General features: G+C 44.1%; 6 protein-coding genes across 7 annotated transcripts in view; 4 read left to right on the top strand and 2 right to left on the bottom strand.

The window, feature by feature from the left end:
• Positions 1–4,307, bottom strand: part of LOC113958096 (histone H2B 1/2/3/4/6) — a 23,218-nt gene extending 18,911 nt beyond the window's left edge. Inside the window, exon 1 of the mRNA XM_027666168.1 lies at positions 3,871–4,307. Within this exon, the coding sequence (XP_027521969.1) occupies positions 3,878–4,258 (381 nt within the window). The 5' untranslated portion in view covers positions 4,259–4,307 and the 3' untranslated portion in view covers positions 3,871–3,877. The remainder of the gene's footprint in view (positions 1–3,870) is intronic.
• LOC113958117 (histone H2A-IV) overlaps positions 1–18,350 on the top strand; it is a 19,863-nt gene that overhangs the window by 759 nt on the left and 754 nt on the right. The gene's annotated exons all lie outside the window — the stretch shown is intronic.
• LOC113958089 (histone H1) lies at positions 1,790–2,744 on the top strand. Its single transcript, XM_027666156.1, has one exon. The coding sequence runs from the start codon at positions 1,842–1,844 to the stop codon at positions 2,496–2,498; it is 657 nt and encodes a 218-aa protein (XP_027521957.1). The 5' UTR covers positions 1,790–1,841; the 3' UTR covers positions 2,499–2,744.
• LOC113958163 (histone H4) lies at positions 7,354–7,744 on the top strand. Its single transcript, XM_027666267.1, has one exon. The coding sequence runs from the start codon at positions 7,371–7,373 to the stop codon at positions 7,680–7,682; it is 312 nt and encodes a 103-aa protein (XP_027522068.1). The 5' UTR covers positions 7,354–7,370; the 3' UTR covers positions 7,683–7,744.
• On the top strand, positions 8,188–8,664 carry LOC113958154 (histone H2B 7). The gene has a single exon (XM_027666256.1). It carries the CDS (start codon positions 8,226–8,228, stop codon positions 8,604–8,606), a length of 381 nt encoding a protein of 126 aa, XP_027522057.1. The 5' UTR covers positions 8,188–8,225; the 3' UTR covers positions 8,607–8,664.
• LOC113958187 (histone H4) lies at positions 8,722–9,239 on the bottom strand. The gene has a single exon (XM_027666294.1). It carries the CDS (start codon positions 9,207–9,209, stop codon positions 8,898–8,900), a length of 312 nt encoding a protein of 103 aa, XP_027522095.1. The 5' UTR covers positions 9,210–9,239; the 3' UTR covers positions 8,722–8,897.

Raw genomic sequence — 18,350 nt, 5'->3', positions numbered from 1 at the left:
ACTCACAACCCCATCAGGCCTCTTTTTTTCAGCTCATCCCTATGTGAAGCTCAGGTAACTCACTGATGTCTTGAAAAACAACCCTTCCCCTCTAAACAATCTGCAGGCTTACAGACTTTTTTATGGTTTCGTTTTCTGGTGGTTTGGGGGGTTTTTTGTGTGGTTTTTTTTTTTTTGTTTTGTTTTGTTTTGTTTTGTTCTGTTTTGTTTTGGTTTTGGTTTGGTTTTGTTTTAATCAATGGGCATTCTGAATTATCAATTTTTAATTATATTTTTATTTTTAAAAAGTCTTTGTCTGCTCTGTGAGACCATTTTCTGCCTCAAATCTAAAAGTTTGAGAATAATTGGTAATCACACTGGAGAGGCAGTTTGAGGTGAAAAGGACTGTTACCAATTTTGATTCTACCTTATACATGGTGCTGAACATTGCCATAATTATGTTGAAATAGAAACAGGAAATTTCTGTTATTGGTCAAACCCCATATTTTAATAATTATCCATTTGAAAATATAAATTACTGGAATCATAAATTCTAGTATCACCAACAGTTACAATAGCAAGAGGCAACAAGGAGTTCATAGGCCTTTGGCAAAACAAAGGGTTGTACACACTAATTAACACCACCAGAGAATTCTTCTTTTAATTCTCTGTACTCAGAAAAATAATGTGCATTTATTTTTAATTGAAGTGTGGTCTTGGCAAAACGCAGCTGAAGAGATGGTCCTCCTCTTGCTAGCACAGCCAGGTATTTCAGTAAAGCAGATACATCAGCTGGATAGGCTGCTTTTAATATTACTTCCAATGCAAGAATCAGGCACCCAACAGTAAGAAAACGGAATATTTAGGAATCTGCTGTGAAAGAGATCCTAGTGGATCACTTGAGCATGTTTTATTGTGTAGAAGTATGGGAAAAATCAGCTGCAGCAGTGTCTCCTTAGGTAACCATGACTCAGATTTTCACCAATCAAGCTGTATCAAAATAAAAACACTGACGAATTACCAAGTGTTAGGCCACTGATTATGATTATTAACAAAAACTGGCCGTGTTGAGTTCTTATGTTACCTAATTTAATAAGAAATTAAGTATTTCTGTAGCAGAGCATGAGGGAACCATGTCTGTATTGTGTACACTGAGCAACACAGTACAAGCTGCTATGCTGTAAAAAGTCATCTCCTTCTGGGGCACAAACAGCCCTTCACAGGACTTTAATCTGCTTCTTGCCTTGCTGCATAATGCACCAGTTCAATTTATTTTAATTATTTTGAAAGAAGTGAAGTATTTTGGACAAAGGAGCTAATTTCTAATCCATATTCAGTGCTCAAGATGAGCCTGTGTTACTTCCTCCTCTTTGAAATCAATTTGTGACTAAAATATTGATTCAAATTCCTGTTTTTCAGTTTAGATTAAGAGAAGACCCTTTAAAGAATATTAAATAATTATTTTGGAAATTTAGTTCCCCACGTCGCGGATTTTATTTAGAAGGAAAAACAAAAGTTTCTGTCTCCCGAGGTCTGTCCAGGTCCAGGACTCAGGGTTTATCGCCTCTTTTTTAGCTCACCCGTTGCCTCTTCGAAAGGAAACTTTGCCGAGGGGGACAAGAGTCTTTCTTTTCCACGCCTCTGCGAACTGGAGGGGGGTCGGTGGCAGAAATTCTGATAAAAACAGGCTTTTTTGGCTCCTAAGAAACACAAAATGAGCGGGGAGAAGGGACCTTTCTGCCGTGCAGCGGGGCGGGCTCTGCAACGCACCAATCACCGCTCGGCTCCGCTCTATAAATACGAGGCAGCCGAGGAGCTCCAGGCCCAGTGGTTTCCCGTGGATCGTGGACGAGCCTGACGCGATGTCGGAGACCGCGCCTGTTGCCGCTCCCGCGGTCTCTGCTCCCGGCGCCAAGGCCGCCGCCAAGAAGCCGAAAAAGGCAGCGGCCGGCTCCAAAGCCCGCAAGCCCGCGGGGCCCAGCGTCACCGAGCTCATCACCAAGGCCGTGTCCGCCTCCAAGGAGCGCAAGGGGCTCTCCCTCGCCGCGCTCAAGAAGGCGCTGGCTGCCGGCGGCTACGATGTGGAGAAGAACAACAGCCGCATCAAGCTGGGGCTCAAGAGCCTCGTCAGCAAAGGCACCCTGGTGCAGACCAAGGGCACCGGTGCCTCCGGGTCATTCAAGCTGAATAAGAAACCGGGTGAGACAAAAGAAAAGGCAACCAAGAAAAAGCCGGCAGCCAAGCCCAAGAAGCCGGCGGCCAAGAAGCCAGCCAGCGCCGCCAAGAAGCCCAAGAAAGCAGCAGCCGTGAAAAAGAGCCCCAAGAAGGCTAAAAAGCCGGCGGCTGCAGCGGCCAAGAAAGCGGCCAAGAGCCCCAAGAAAGCCGCAAAGCCAGGCCGCCCCAAGAAGGCAGCAAAGAGCCCGGCCAAGGCAAAAACGGTGAAGCCCAAAGCGGCCAAGCCTAAGGCAGCCAAGCCCAAAGCGGCCAAGGCGAAGAAGGCAGCGCCGAAAAAGAAGTAAGGTGACAGAATAAATTAGGAGTCCACTCATTGAAATAAACCCAAAGGCTCTTTTAAGAGCCACCCACTCACTCTCAAAAAGAGCTGGAACACTACGGTAAATCACAGCAGCTAAATCTTCTGAAGGTTTAGCAGGAGTTCATACGGAATAAAGATTTAATAAAGATGTTTGGTACGTGCACGTTCGGTGCAGCCTGCGTGGGAGACCCGGACTTCCCTAAACAGGAAGTGTGTCCCTACACTTCGGGGGCCCCGCGATTACAGCGGCGGTCGCTCCGCCCCCTCTTTGTTGCCCGGCGCAGCCCAGATTCGCGGGAGGCGGCGGCCCAGCGAGCGCCCTTCGCTCCGGTGCCCGGGGGGGTTTGAAAGTGGCGCGTTGGGCCGTGATTGGCCCCGCACCGCCCAGCCGGCCCCGCACCGCCTCCCCGGCAGACCCCGCCTCCAGGGCGGTGACCTCCCGCTCCGCCGCCGCTGTTGTCGGTGCCGGCCCCACGCCGGGAGAGTGCCTGTCGCTGGCACCGCATCAGCCCCCGCTCGTCTCACGGGTTCCAGGGCCGGGGAGGGCTGGGGGAGGTGGGGAGGGCAATGGACCAGGGATGGGGAAACGTGTTTTCGACGGCAGTTTGTGCAAAGCGCAGCTCACAGCGCTGCGGCGGGGCTGCAAGAGCTGCGGCTCCACACTACCATCCTCCCAGTACCTTGCACGTCACTGATGGTGTGTCCCCCCCGGTTTTTTCTTTTTCGGTTTTTTTTTTTTTTTTTCCATTTTTTAAAGAACCAAGTCCTGCATAACTTTGGACGTTGGTGTTTCCTTCCCTGTTGCCTAATCCGAGTACGGAGATCGTTGAATAATAACACTGCCAGCACTGGCGGGGGCGAAGGGAGTTAAAGGGTACATACGAGGAAAAACAAAGAAAAAGCTATTAACACGCCTGAAAAATTAGCCCACCGAGACAGAAATAATATTTTAATTTACTGATATAGCGGAAACGCTCATTAGCTGATAGGATTTTTAAGTAAAAGGAATTGAAACCCTTAGAAAATTTAAGACCTTCACCTACCTTTCCCCGCAGGACTCGCACTTGGAAATATTGCTGCTTTTTAGTCCAATTCAAGTCCAAAATGAATTACGTTTACTAAGCTTCAAACAAGCAAGTTCACTCTATATGAAGATAGGCCGCTTACACTGAGCCCCCCCTTCCCCTCGAAAAATTAGTAGGTACGTTTAAACAAGGAACGAGTAGCTGATGTACCACTTGCGTGCAAAAGAAAAACCTATTACATACCTTCCAGTAATAGCAGTGATTCAGCCCTTTTATTTGAAAAAATTGGTGGCTCTTAAAAGAGCCTTTGGGTTGAAAAGCGACGGTCCGAGACGCCCTACTTGGAGCTGGTGTACTTGGTGACAGCCTTGGTGCCCTCGGAGACGGCGTGCTTGGCCAGCTCGCCAGGCAGCAGCAGCCGCACGGCCGTCTGGATCTCCCGCGACGTGATGGTGGAGCGCTTGTTGTAGTGCGCCAGGCGCGAGGCCTCGCCGGCGATGCGCTCGAAGATGTCGTTGACGAAGGAGTTCATGATGCCCATGGCCTTGGAGGAGATGCCCGTGTCGGGGTGCACCTGCTTCAGCACCTTGTACACGTAGATGGAGTAGCTCTCCTTGCGGCTCTTCTTGCGCTTCTTGTCGCCCTTCTTCTGCGTCTTGGTCACCGCCTTCTTGGAGCCCTTCTTGGGCGCGGGCGCGGACTTGGCCGGCTCGGGCATGGCTGCGAACACTTCCTGGCTGCTCTGTCGCACCGGAGTGCCCGAGACCGCGATTGCTCCCCTATTTATAGGGGCCTTATGCAAATACCCGGTATCAGAAATCAGCCCTTCCATTGGACAGAGCGTCAGTGACGTCACCGCACACACACGAAGTGCTTCGCTATTGGTCTTTTTTAAAAACCTCGCTACTATTGGACAATGATTCAAATTTCACCAGCCAATAAGAACGAGCCTTTTCGATCCCACCGTCCGCGGCGAAGCTCGGCCTGTGCCGCCCTCGGGGTTACCCGGAGCGCTCGGACCGTGTGTCGCCCGCGGCTGCCAGGGCGCGGGTTCGCGCCGACCAAATGTGCTTATCGGCAATTTCTCCAGGCGAAAAAATACCCCAAAACTATAGAAAATTGCAAAGAGGTTTGCTACTGTTGTGTGGGGTTTTTTTTTCCTTCAAGCAGCAGCATACCTTCTCATAAAAATCTGCATTTCTAACAGCCAAGAGATAGATATTAAAGGGAAAAAAACGAAACCAGAAAAGATAGAAGGACTCTGGAACACAAACACATAATGGTATTTCAAATGAATTCTTTTGGCCCGCAGAACGTGGTTTCTTTTTCAGCATTTTAAATGAGATGGAAGTTCTGATTTAATTTGTAACGTGAAATAGTGTGGATTTCTTTTGAGATGTAATAAATACTGGATGGTAGTATCTAAGTTAAAACCAAGATAATCCTAGAAATTAAATGTGCTCTCTATTCTGCAGTTTGAATGTATAATGAACCAGAAATTCCAACTGTTTTATTGTTAATATGACTTCATTGTGTAAGGAGAAAGCACTGTTTAGACAGAATATATGGGGAATTAATCTAGGTAGTTGTATTTCTCTCAACAGTCTTAAAAAACATGTTCACAAAACGGAATAGTTGGTACTTCTTAATACCCTGTCACTCATCTCACTTCAGTAAGAATTGAGTTTCCAGTGATTGACCAAAGCTTTGGAGCATCCAAAAGAAATAATCATGCAGAATCGGGAAATCTAAGTGTGAAGGAAGGGAACAGAGAAAAATTTCATCAGCACCTCTAGAACCACTAAAAGATGTCAGAGCTTGATGGAATCACCAGCCTATCTCATGTTATGAAACGGTATGAATTGTGGGACTCTGTCTCGTTCCCCTGGATGGTTTATCTCCTCCACGTGAACATGTGCTACAGGCTGACAGTTTTCTCCTGTTCAGGTAACTGTTCCAGCTGGAAGTGTCTAGGAAGCAATAGCATGTCATAGAGGCAAAGCTACTGGTAGTGTTTTGCCAGTGCAGCTCCTGAGTGAGCCCTACATAGATTTTTCTGGAAAATTCTCTTTCTTGTTCTGAAATGTCATGTCAGAAAGACAATTCTTTTCTCTCTGTGATTATTACCTAAATAGGCTCCATCCAAAAAATGGAATTTTTGAGTAGTATCTTGACATTAATATCCCACCTTCTGCAGTCTCTCCAGTCAGAAATGCTGAAGGACAAATCATCTGATGAAGAAGAGCCAGAAGGCTATGTATTTTCTTGGGCTTACAGAGTGCACCTGTGAAAAGCAGAGTACACCCAAAAAACAAACCAAGAGAGAATATTAACCAAAGTAAACAAAGATAAAAATGTAGACTTTTAAGCATAGTAGGATAAGCGATGGGAATTTAGATTGATTTCTGAACATAATTTCATTTTCGTCTGGTGTATTCCTCTGTGTGGAACACAGAGAAAAGAACCAAAATGAACTCTCAGGAAAAGTTATAGAACAACTAGATCATCAGCAGGAGACACTTAGCACATAGCATTAGGGATAATTACAAATATACTGATGATAAGGCACAGCTGTCTAGCAGCTGTGATTATTTGGGAAGATTTCTGAAGTCCGTGATGAACCTTAGAATCACATTTGAGAAGCTGGGTTGCAATGCTGCAGGTTGCTACTGTAGATCTTTTAGTTATTGAGATTAAAATATTAAGCCTAATTGCCTTTATGCTCCATACCTTGCTATTTACAGCTGCAGGTTTTCTAGTTCTCTAAATTGTTGAGTGTTGCTATCATCTGAAAACCTTATAACTCCTTGCAGGAACATATAATATATGGGTCATATTTCTACAGCATACACTAACTGTACTGAAAAAAAGACAAGATGCAAGAAAAGAATAAAGTAGGGGAGGAAGTAAACATGCATTTTCAAAAACCAAAAAGTAACATCTACTAAAGATGATTAAGATGATGCAACTCATTAAAACGTTGTGTCCTTCTTTCCTTGTGAATGTAGCTGTAGAACTATAATAAATAATAAATACCGCTTTGAGTTCAAAAAGTAGCATTATGTGAAGGAAAAAACCCAGGAAAAGAAATAGTTTAATATGTATCAATAAAGAGTTAGACCATGAAAATGACAAAACACTTGTCACATCTTTAAAAGCACTTGAAGCAATACAGGTTTTTTGTGGGTACATCAGACAAGGGACACAAATCAATTCTTTCATCAGGACGTCAGTCTCATAAACACAAGGCCACGTGATAATTAAGTCAGAGACGTGGGACACACAAAAGACTTTTCTCCCTGCAAAAATAAGTGAAAGTGTCGCCCTCAAGGAAAAAAAAAAAAACCAACAAACAACCCCCCCACACCTTACTACTTTTTCTCAGCTCTCGGCAGTAAAGGGTGGATTTCCAGTAGCAGGAGGCCCACCGCGCCCGTCCCTCTCGGCTGCCCGGCCGGGCCCTTTGTTGGGGCTCAGCGCCGGCAGAGCGCGGGCGGGACGCGGCGCTCGCGGCTCCGCCGCCACAATTGGCCGGATATTGCAGCAGCCCTGTGGCCGGCGAGAGCCCGCTCCCCCTCGGCCCCGAGAACGCCGACGGCGGGGCCGAGAAGCCAGGCCTTGTGTCGCGGGCAGGGAATGACTCCGCCCGGATCCGCTCCCGCGGCCCCTCCCGAGCCGCGGCCGCCCCGGCCCTCTATGGAAGCGGTGGCGCGAACGTCCCGCCCCGGCCCTGCCCCGCCGCAGTCCTCAACCAGGTCGGACCGACGGCAATATACAGGCGCTGGGGCTCTTTTTCTCATTGCAACGCTTCCGGGTGAACGACGAACAGCATGTCTGGCAGAGGCAAAGGCGGGAAGGGGCTCGGCAAGGGCGGCGCCAAGCGCCACCGCAAGGTGCTGCGCGACAACATCCAGGGCATCACCAAGCCGGCCATCCGCCGCCTGGCTCGGCGCGGCGGCGTCAAGCGCATCTCGGGGCTCATCTACGAGGAGACGCGCGGCGTGCTGAAGGTCTTCCTGGAGAACGTCATCCGCGACGCCGTCACCTACACCGAGCACGCCAAGAGGAAGACGGTGACGGCCATGGACGTGGTCTACGCCCTCAAGCGCCAGGGACGCACCCTCTACGGCTTCGGCGGCTAAACTCCAGTCACTAAAATTACATCAATAAAACCACCAAGGCTCTTTTCAGAGCCACCCACAAATTTCACAACGAGAGCTGTTTATTACTGTTTTTTGAGCTAAGGTTGTGATAGACTTACTGTGAAAATGTAATGGTTGTGCAAATCAAGAATCAGCCATGGTAACACAAAACAAATCTTGAAGTCCAGAAAAATCAGCTATATCAAAATGTCCGGAGTGCTAAGATTAGAAGCGTTACATAATTTCACTAATAAAAGTAAACTCAAGGCAGCAATTATTGCATAGTTACATAATTTTGCTATTTAAAGCAGTACTGCCTTCACGATGACCACAAAGCACAACAACAGTACAAATGCAGTGCCTGAGCTGTGACAGTCACAGAAAGGAAGTGCCTGTAATTACGTTGTATTTTTTACTCCAATAGGAATGGAACGATTACAATCCTTTAATTTGCATAACGCCGTTATAAATGGGGGGGGGGGGCAGGCGCCATTTTCGATGCTCTTGAGCTACAGCGAAAAGGTTGGAAAGAAAACATTAGGGATGCCTGAGCCGGCGAAGTCTGCTCCAGCGCCTAAAAAGGGCTCCAAGAAGGCGGTCACTAAGACGCAGAAGAAAGGCGACAAGAAACGGAAGAGAGCAAGGAAGGAGAGCTACTCCATCTACGTGTACAAGGTGCTGAAGCAGGTGCACCCCGACACGGGCATCTCCTCCAAGGCCATGGGCATCATGAACTCCTTCGTCAACGACATCTTCGAGCGCATCGCCGGCGAGGCCTCGCGCCTGGCGCACTACAACAAGCGCTCCACCATCACGTCGCGGGAGATCCAGACGGCCGTGCGGCTGCTGCTGCCTGGCGAGCTGGCCAAGCACGCCGTCTCCGAGGGCACCAAGGCTGTCACCAAGTACACCAGCTCCAAGTAGAAGAATTTTAAATTAACCCAACGGCTCTTTTAAGAGCCACCACACTTTCCTAAACGGAGCTGTAACTGCTAATACACTGGGATTTTATCTTATGAACTGTGTAACGTATGCAAACAAGAGTAAATAACACATGTTCTATTAGAACGTAATATCGTACAACTGCTGAGTTATCAACTTTCCATTTGCATCCACAATCTCTGCAGTAACAAACAGCTCTCTTTGTAAAATTTGTGGGTGGCTCTGAAAAGAGCCTTGGTGATTTTAACAATAACTTTTGCGACTTTTTTGAGTTTAGCCGCCGAAGCCGTAGAGGGTGCGTCCCTGGCGCTTGAGGGCGTAGACCACGTCCATGGCCGTCACCGTCTTCCTCTTGGCGTGCTCGGTGTAGGTGACGGCGTCGCGGATGACGTTCTCCAGGAAGACCTTCAGCACGCCGCGCGTCTCCTCGTAGATGAGCCCCGAGATGCGCTTGACGCCGCCGCGCCGAGCCAGGCGGCGGATGGCCGGCTTGGTGATGCCCTGGATGTTGTCGCGCAGCACCTTGCGGTGGCGCTTGGCGCCGCCCTTGCCGAGCCCCTTCCCGCCTTTGCCTCTGCCAGACATGACACAGTCTCCCGCAAGGAGTCTCTAATACTGTGAGCTCCCTGGAGCCGGACTTTATTTCCCTAGAGCCGACCTGGTTGAGGACTGCTATCTGAGGCGGGGTCTCACTCGCAGTCCCCGCCCCCCGCCCTCGCTTCCCGCCGTTCGGTGGCCGAGGCTCTTTCCCGGCTCTGGCTCGCAACCGCGCGCGGCGGTTCCGCCTCTCCCGGGCGGGGCCGGGTCCCGCACCGCCCTTCCCGCAGCGGGGTCGCGCTGCGCTGACCCTGCCCGCTGTCAGCCCGCGCGTCCCTTTGCTGCTTTCCTGTGCCGTCCCGGCCGTGTCCCCTGCGCGGGGGACAGTTCCGCGGCAGCGCTGCCTCTCCGCCCATACCAGGGGCGGGGGCGGCGGGGCTCCCTTCCCCGTCCCTCCCCGCGGGTCTGCGGCAAAATCCGACCAATGCGGGACCGCACTCGGTGCTCCCACCCCGCCGCTGCTCTCTGCCCGCCCATCCCGGCGTGTGCCTGTGTATTGGACGCTTTAAGTGTTGCTTTTAAATTTTTTTGTTATTAATATTTCCTTCCTAGAGACCTTCCTCGGGTATATTTATATAATCTCTCTCAGCCTTGTCCTCCTCAACCCACAGCTTCTTTCCGTTACTAAGTGCTTCTACTCAGTTACTGCTACTAAGTTAATTTAAGTAACTAAGTTAAGTAAGTCTGTTACTAAGTCCTTCTTGAAAGGGGAGGGGGAGGAAACCCTCAAGCCGCGTGGTAAGAGCAGGGAGGTTTTGTTTTGTTTTTTTGTTCTTGTTTGTTTGTTTAATGTCATGTAGAATTTTCTTCCTGTGGATTTAAACGTGAAAAGTTCAGTGGTTTGGGCTTGTTTGTTTCCTTGGGGTTTGTTTGGTTTTCTTTTTTTCCCTTGCAACACATGCACACACACATACAAACACGTACATATTTATCTGTCATACCCTTTAGCCATCAAGCATATTTTTGGCCATTTCGAGGATAGCTGAGAGCCTAAAGAGTTCTTCTAAGGGGACAGACAGGTAAGGAAGGTACCACAGTTTACATCATTTTCTGGGAATGCTTCCTGCTGGGGAAGTATGGGACTCTGCACCTTAATGGAAATTAAAGCCTATTCTGATTCTCCATTACACTAATATTTGGGTTATCCCCTTGCTAAACACGTGCCATTTAAAATAGGAATGCTACTCATATTTTTAACTGTCAACACTAAAATATAGATCATTGTTCTAATGTTACTAATTTTCCTAGTTTAAGATATGGTTACTCAAACTAATAAATTTTACTTCCTGACACAGATACTATTAAACTAATTTATACTGAGAGTAAACAAAATTTCAAAATAAAAAAAATATTTGGGCCATTTTCCCTTTCTTCTTTTTAACAGCACAATTTCCCACAAATTTTTATTTTTTTTATCTAGAGATAATTTATTATTATCTTTTTATTTAATAGAGCAATATTGAGATAATCATAAATAAGTCTTCAAAAAGTGTGAAAATGAGAATTTTCTAAAGAACTTTTTGGGGACTTTGTTTTGATGTGATTTCTGTTTTGATTTGCATTTAGTCTTCATATGGTGAGAACTCAAAGCATTATGAAATATAAGCATTATAAAACATTTTCACTGGCATAATTTTGTGTGAGATCTTTGAAGAAAGAGAAGGAAAAACAAGGAAGTGCTTCAGTAACAACCACCCCATCTCCCTGCATCCTTCCTTTTTATTAATCATAATGACTCACAAATTTTAGGGTAAGAAATTTACCTAGTTCTTTCCATTTACCTTCCTTCCCTTATCCCCTCAAAAGTGTAGTAGATACACACATACAAAAAGGAATTTGCTATCTTTTTAGAAGATAGATTTATCTAAATTACTTTTTCCAAATGCAGAAACATAAGACAACAGGTTTGATTTTGGTTAGTTTTGTTAGGATTTGTTTTGTTTGTTTGTTTGCAAGCTGTTGTTATCTTTTAGCTTTTTTTCCATTTCCCTCTTCACCAAATAACTTTGTTCAAAACTCTCCAGCCTTCTTTTATGAAACTGTGCAAATCTACTGATAGAATCTATTTTATAACTTAGGCAACTGCCTGTTTTGGAACTGTGACTGTAGCATTTAGGGATGTGTCATGGTGCATCTGATTTTTATTTTTCCCTAATCCGAGGCCCTCTGTGCTATTCTGCTTAGTCACATTCTTATAAACTCAATTAGTCAGTCTTCTCTTTGATTCCTACATCTAAACTACAGTCTCCTACAATAGCGATTGATCCATTAGCATGTGTGTATCATCTTCCAGTCAGATAAGCCTCTTACATTCAGAAAGAAAAAGCAATTATCAACTCCAGAAAACAGAATGTTAAGTAAAGGCATTATTAGGACTGATGGATAAACAAAAGAGTTACAGAAAGGTATGTAAGAGGAGAAGGAATACAATACCATCCTTTTTGCAACAGCGAACACCGGGTGGAGCCTCATGGAGGGTTTCAGGAAGGGTCTGAGACCTGTATGGTTTCAGATGCCATTCAACATACTGAGATCTGAACATGGGGATATGGGTGAGAGTGCCTGTCCTATATGGTGTAGTAGTTGAGTTCTGCATCTATAATGGAACAGCTGGGTGAATTAGTGGAGACTTTTAACTGTACTTTTAGTTAAATGGCTAATAAAAAGTAACTCTTAAACATTATTTATAATGCGCTCAAAAAAAAAAAATCTCCATCTCCAAAACTCTTGAGGATAAAAAGTATTAGTATTTGAAAGTGTTCTTAAAATCCATCATATAGAAGACCTTGTAAAATACTGGGTATTTTGAAATACTTCTAATGGAGTCTTACAGCCATTCACTTCAGGACCATTAAGCTAGATAAATCTTATGAGGATATGTTAAGAACTCCCTATTCTTCCTATTTAAAGATCCCAAAGTCACAGATCTCTGAAAACATATAATATCTGCATATACACGTGCACACACAGAGCAATTCTGTCCTCACAGCATGTAGTCAGTATTGTCTACTTCATCTTAGTCTGGCTGTTCATTTTATTGCTGCGTAGACTGTACTTGTGCAGCTGCAAGGTGAACTCAAACTCTGCACATACCTTCCTAAGCAACCAGCAAACAGCAAGAACTGGCAATGTTGCTGACTGTTAAAATTTTCAGGCATTGGATGCAAAGGTGAGGTGACACATCTGGTCTAGTGAAATTTCTATATTGTATTGGCCAAGACTGAGAACACCAAAGCAGCCCTGAAGCGACAAATGCTGGTAATCCCCTGCATTTTCTTTGGTGTATGTATAGTTACCACTCCTAGACTTTTAAAATTCTCTCTTCTGGAAGTGGACTAGCCTGAACCCATGTAAATGATCTTCATTTTTTTCCCAAACATGTTTGTTTCTCCTAAAAACAAAACCAATAATCTGTTAGATGACTCTGCCTGGGAGAACTGATGGGAAGATCAAAATTGGCCCAAATAAGGAAAATAACATTCATTTCCAAAAACCAGCACCATACTTCATTTAGGAGAAGGGGACAAGGGGTGGATGGTAGAAAGGTGCCATAACATTTTATTTCACAGTATAACTAACTTGAATTGCAACTAGAACTGTTTATAGCTTAGAACTCCTTTAATCTCAGTGTGACAATGATTTGGACAATGAGCTCTGAGTACAGTAAAGCATGCAGAAATTCTCAAATGCTACTTATCATTACACTCGTGCACTGGAGATCTTACCTGCTTTTCACGGACTATCAGTAGTTTAAATTAATCTGGGAAATGTTCAAACCTCAGCACATTGAATTGACATCTGAAACACACAAAGATTTACATTTGACTGTCAGCTGTTCCTGAAAAGTTGTGTCCCAGAAACAGGTTTGGGAGGGGTTGGGTTTCTGTTGTGCTTCTTACATCATGCATTAAGATCTACATCCTCATGTTCATTACAACATTGACGTACTGCATGGAATCATATGGAACACTTACGAAAAAGTATATCATGAGCCTTCTGGATCAATTACTTACCTATTGATAGCATCACAGGTTGAAGCTCTTACAGGCCAGAATTTTGTAAAGCTTTACAGGTTGTAATAACTGTGCTTGTAATAACATACAAATCAAAAATCCAGGTGAAGAGAGAAAGGGGGTGGTCGTAAATATATCTAATATTCATGGTATGGTGCAGGCATGCAAAAAAATGTTGGGAGATGTTCAGAAATATATTGTCTTGGGGAAGGGTAGAAAGTAGAAACAGAAGCAATAAGGACATAAAGGATATTTGATTAGGTTTTTTAATATCTTGAATACATTTAAATTCCGCATGAGAAAGAGAACAGATGACACAGCATAGCAGAGTACAGACTTTTCTGATTGTAAAGATGAAATGATCAAGCCCAGTAAAAAAGTATCTTCACAGTACTGCACTAGCAAAATCTCAGTGCTTAGAGATAAAAGAGCGTGAAAGATAGAAATGGAACTGTAGCCATATGGTGTCGATATATGAAAATTTGAAAAAGCACACATGAGAAAGGCGTGGAGGGAGCAATGTTGGGGCAGTGCTGTGCTCCCCTTGACAAGCTCTTTGGAGCCCCAGTGTCCCTGCAATTCCAGGTTTGTGACTCTGAAACCTTACCCTAACCCTAGCCCTAAAGGCAGTCGTCAGCTAAGATTGAGGTGAGCAGCGCCATGGATGGCCTAGATGGGAAAGATGTGGAAGGAGCTGTGTTGGGGCAGTGTCATGCTCCTCTTGGTATGCCTTTTGCAGCCTCACTGTGTGTGGAGCTCTGAACATTAACGCTGACCCAAAACATAGTGGGTGGTCCAGATGAGAAAGGTGAGGAGAAAGCAATGCTGACGCAGTGCCGTGCTCCCCTTGTCATGCCTTTTGCAGCATCAGTGTCCCCGGAGCTCTAGGCTTTGTGGCTCTTTAAAGCTGAAGCCAAACCTAAAAGCAGCTTTAAATTGAGGTGCAGGGCACCGTGGGTGGTGCAGGTGAGAATAGTGTGGAAGTAGCAATGTTGGGATATGTCTTTTGCAGCCCCAGTGTCCCTGGAGCTGTAGGATTTGTTTCACTGAACTTTTTCCATCATTGCAGCTTGGGGCTGAGGCCTCCAACCAGTTGGGTTTACATTTTTTATGTACAGATGGTTTTAATTCCAACTTGTTTTGCATTTTTTTTATATATTATGTTCCTCTAATTTGTTGGGGTTTTTTATTACTGGTCCCTTTTATTGCTCTATCAGCTCTACTGAGAACAGAGTTTTCCATTTTCTGCTGCTTCATGGTCTTACAGAGGAAATTTTATTAACTGTATTCTTCTTTCTCCATAGTCTCATGAAGTACTAGTGGCTTAGCACAAATAACTGAAGTGGTTGTTGCATTAGGCCACAAGAGCTGACAAAAAGAAAAGTTTTTGTTGAGAAACTAATGTTGCTAATATACAACTAGCCAAAAGAAGAATGAAAAGGGTAAGGAAAGACTAAAGAAACAATTCCAAGGACTGAGATAATGTCAGACAAAAGACACCTACACAGCAGTTAAAAACAATTAAAAAAAAATAAAAATCAAGAGGCAACTGACCAGGAACAAGTGATGGACTTAAGTGGAGTGCTGGGTGGTACACGTGTGATTGAGGGATAATTTCTGGTGTAGTGGTCACTTTCCAGATCCACCCAGCTCAAGTTGTAAGCTGAGAACTAATAAAAGACAAATTGGCAACCTTCACTTAGAAGAGTGCATTAATTAGCAGGATCCTAGGATCAGACCCAGTTGTTGTGGCCAGTACAACTAAATCCATGGCAACAGTATCTGACAAAGTGCTTTCTGATACATTATACGAAATCTTAACAAATGTTCATACTGTTTCGACAACGTTGTTTGCACATCTGCAGTCTGAAACCTGCTTATACCTAGCTTGAAGGTACAACATGAATCAAAAGTGGGAAAGAAGAGAGAGGCAATGATGCAGCAGGGCAGTTCTGGCCAGGCTTGTAGGAGAGCTGAGGCTGGCTAAGCTCAGACTTCACTGCTTGTGATTACTGAAGACTGTAACCAATAGGTGATTCCACAAGAGGGATTTGCAAATGAAAACATGTTAAGGAACTATCTTTGCATACTGGCTTGAATGGAAACCATCACCATATCACCTTTACAAAATATGTACATTACAATAGGTAGTTGAAACTAAAATCTCATCTCTTTTTCATGTGGATATATCTATTCAGATTTTCTCAGAAACTAATAGGTGCCAGGCAGGACTGATTCAAATATTTTGGTTCTAGAATGATACTTTCATCAGACCTTCTCTTATGTATTTCTGATGAAATGAAGTATTTCACCAGGACCTCAGTAGCTATGCTGTATCTTACCCATTGGACTGTCAAGAAGTACATTTTTCCTTGCAGTGATTTGAATTTGAGTCAGTTCATCCATGGAGGATGGCTAAAGAGCCCAGAACAGTCTTATCCAAGTATGTTGCTGAACATCCAAGATCACCTGTAAAAGCATCTTACCTGAGTACCAACAGCAATTTACAAGTCAATGCCCAGCTGGTCAGCACACAGGTCTTGCTCACATTCAGCTTCTACTTGGCAGCATCCATTTATCTCAGGCTCTCCTGCAAAAAACACAGAAATGCAGCTAAATCTTGCTGGCACAAGAGGAACCTCCACTTTTATTCTCACTTTGAGTTATGAAGTCTTGCACTAAGTCACCTATGTGTAAATTACACCCTTTTATAATACACCCCAAAACTACTTCAGGCTTAGACATTATAATTTAGGGTTTATATGAGTTCTCCCTTCCTGAAAAAAGGATCACTGCACATCTGTTTTTTCTCAGCTGATGGGAGTGTTAAGTGTTTTTTACAATTCAAGCATGCAACTCTCTGAATGAGTCCCCATAATACTGTATTTATTAAAACAGTCTGAGATCTCGAAAAGACTAGATGAAAAATGGGAGAGATTAAGGAAAATAAAACCTGTTTCCCCATCTCACTCCTCAAAAATAATTTATATCTTGCACATGGAAAAAAAAAAAGCGCATAATTTTTGACCCAAATCTCAGTATTTTGACCACTGGCTTGCAATAAATCAATTTAAAGTATTTTTGATTATAAGCATATGTAAACAGGTTCAGATTAATAAATAAATCTTTGTCTATGACAGACAGTAATAGGAAATGAGTTTGTTTTCACTAAAATTCATTCCTGTAATCCCATTGGTATTCTGCTCAAAGAAAACAAAAATCTGTTCTGAAAAATACAAGTCCTATGTCAACGAACAAATGTGTGGGATGAATAAATCAGAACAGAGACTTCTTAATCCTCAAAGCACTATTCCCGATACCTTCCCCCCTCCCTTTTATCCCTCCGAGGTTAAGTATCAGAAAATGGCTGAAAGTGAGAAAACAGGAAGAAAGAAAATGGTGTGTCAAGGCACTTGATTGGTCAGATTTTGCTGCAGAGTCGAAGTTCCTGACACAGAGAAAGGAAAATTAATAAGATGAAGCGTATAAGCAGCTAAGAGAGAAATAAGAGTCCTGCAGTTTTTACGCTTTTCAGAAGAAATATTTCCTCTAAGCAATTCTCGGGGACTCTTTGTTTCCGAGTTAAAATGAGGGCTGTGTTCAACTCAATCCAACCGCTTCTTAAAGGCACAGGTACTGTTTTTGTAGCAGAGAAAAGGGCATTACTTCCAATAATTCAATGAAACGGGAAGGTCCCTAAATTATATAAAACGACCTGCAGTATTAAAACAGACAAACTAACCAAACCAGCAAACAAAAAACCAAAAAAATAAAACCAACATAAAAACAGAACAACAAAAAAAACCCAAACAAACAAAAAGAAAGGCGAAGTAAAGTCAGAAATTATTTTGGAAATGTAAATTTTTCAGTCACCAACTGTAGATCTATCAAGCAGGAGAGTAAGGGGTTGTGCAACTGAATTTACAGTCGGGGAAAATCTCTTTTCCAGATAGGATCACAAAAATCACTTAATACAACAGATAAGGAAGAGTCTCCATTTAAAAATAATTCTGGACTTGACAAGTTTTTAGTCACAGATACCCCTTGGAAAACACTTCCTCTGTGGTAACTTCAGAAAATCTTTTCGGGAGCCTCAACAGTGATGCAGAAAATTGATCTAAAGTGACATCTCTAATAATTCATACAGGATATTCAGAAACATTAAGGATGCCACGACTGTGTCCTAGAGAAGACACCAGGAAAAAGCACAACTCATAAAACGTGACTCGCAGAAAATACCCTTGCCTTTGCCCTGCCCCAACTCTATGGAAATACATTTATCTCGTAATAAATGTGGGTGCTTGAGAAGGGCTGAAAATGTCCGCGAGACGTCGCTCACGACAGCAATACTCAGACTAGGAGTGATAAAACACTGGAAAAACTACTGACCAAGCGCCCTTCCAGGAAAGGCGGGAAAGGACTTCTTGCAGCTTCCAAAAAAACCCAAGCCCCCAGAGTCCTCCAAAAATAATAATAAAAAAATGTTTGGAAAGGAAAACTAGCTGTAACGTTACCATGAGAACATCAAGTATAGGTAGCACAGCAGAAAGCATTTACAATAAACGTAAATTCTCTAGTCGTGACCGCAGAATTCTGTAAAGGTCCACCCTTTATGAATTCAGGCAGTTTGTACGAAAGCTTTACGGACACGCAGCTGAACGGATAAAAAAAAATACATATTCCAGCTGGGTATCTTCCCCTTCAGAAAAGGAAAGCCAATGATTACAACATTTTCCTTAACAGCCAAAATCTAAGTAATCTGGAAAAACGTGTAGAAAGCAATATCCACCCTGAATGAAGATTTGTCCTAGGACAATCACCTCATCACACTATACCGCTTAATGCTACAGTCATGATTTAACTCCCTTGACACGTAATTAATTTATTCTGTTTAGTACTTACCTGAGGTGTCAGATCTCGCTTACCGTAAAGCCACTCGAAACACAAGCAAACACACTATTTCCTATGCACGACTACGAGTTTACAGCTCTTTTTAGTGGCCATGTGGTGGCTCTTAAAAGAGCCTTTGGGTTTTCGATGGTCTGAAAGATCCGTTTGATGATATTTAAGCGCGCTCTCCGCGGATGCGGCGGGCGAGCTGGATGTCCTTGGGCAT

Source organism: Corapipo altera, unplaced genomic scaffold (assembly GCF_003945725.1).
Source record: "Corapipo altera isolate COAL_440 unplaced genomic scaffold, ASM394572v1 1, whole genome shotgun sequence".
Taxonomy (NCBI): domain Eukaryota; kingdom Metazoa; phylum Chordata; class Aves; order Passeriformes; family Pipridae; genus Corapipo; species Corapipo altera.
Note: the sequence above shows the minus strand (reverse complement) of the source record. Positions and strands in the feature narration are given on the sequence as shown.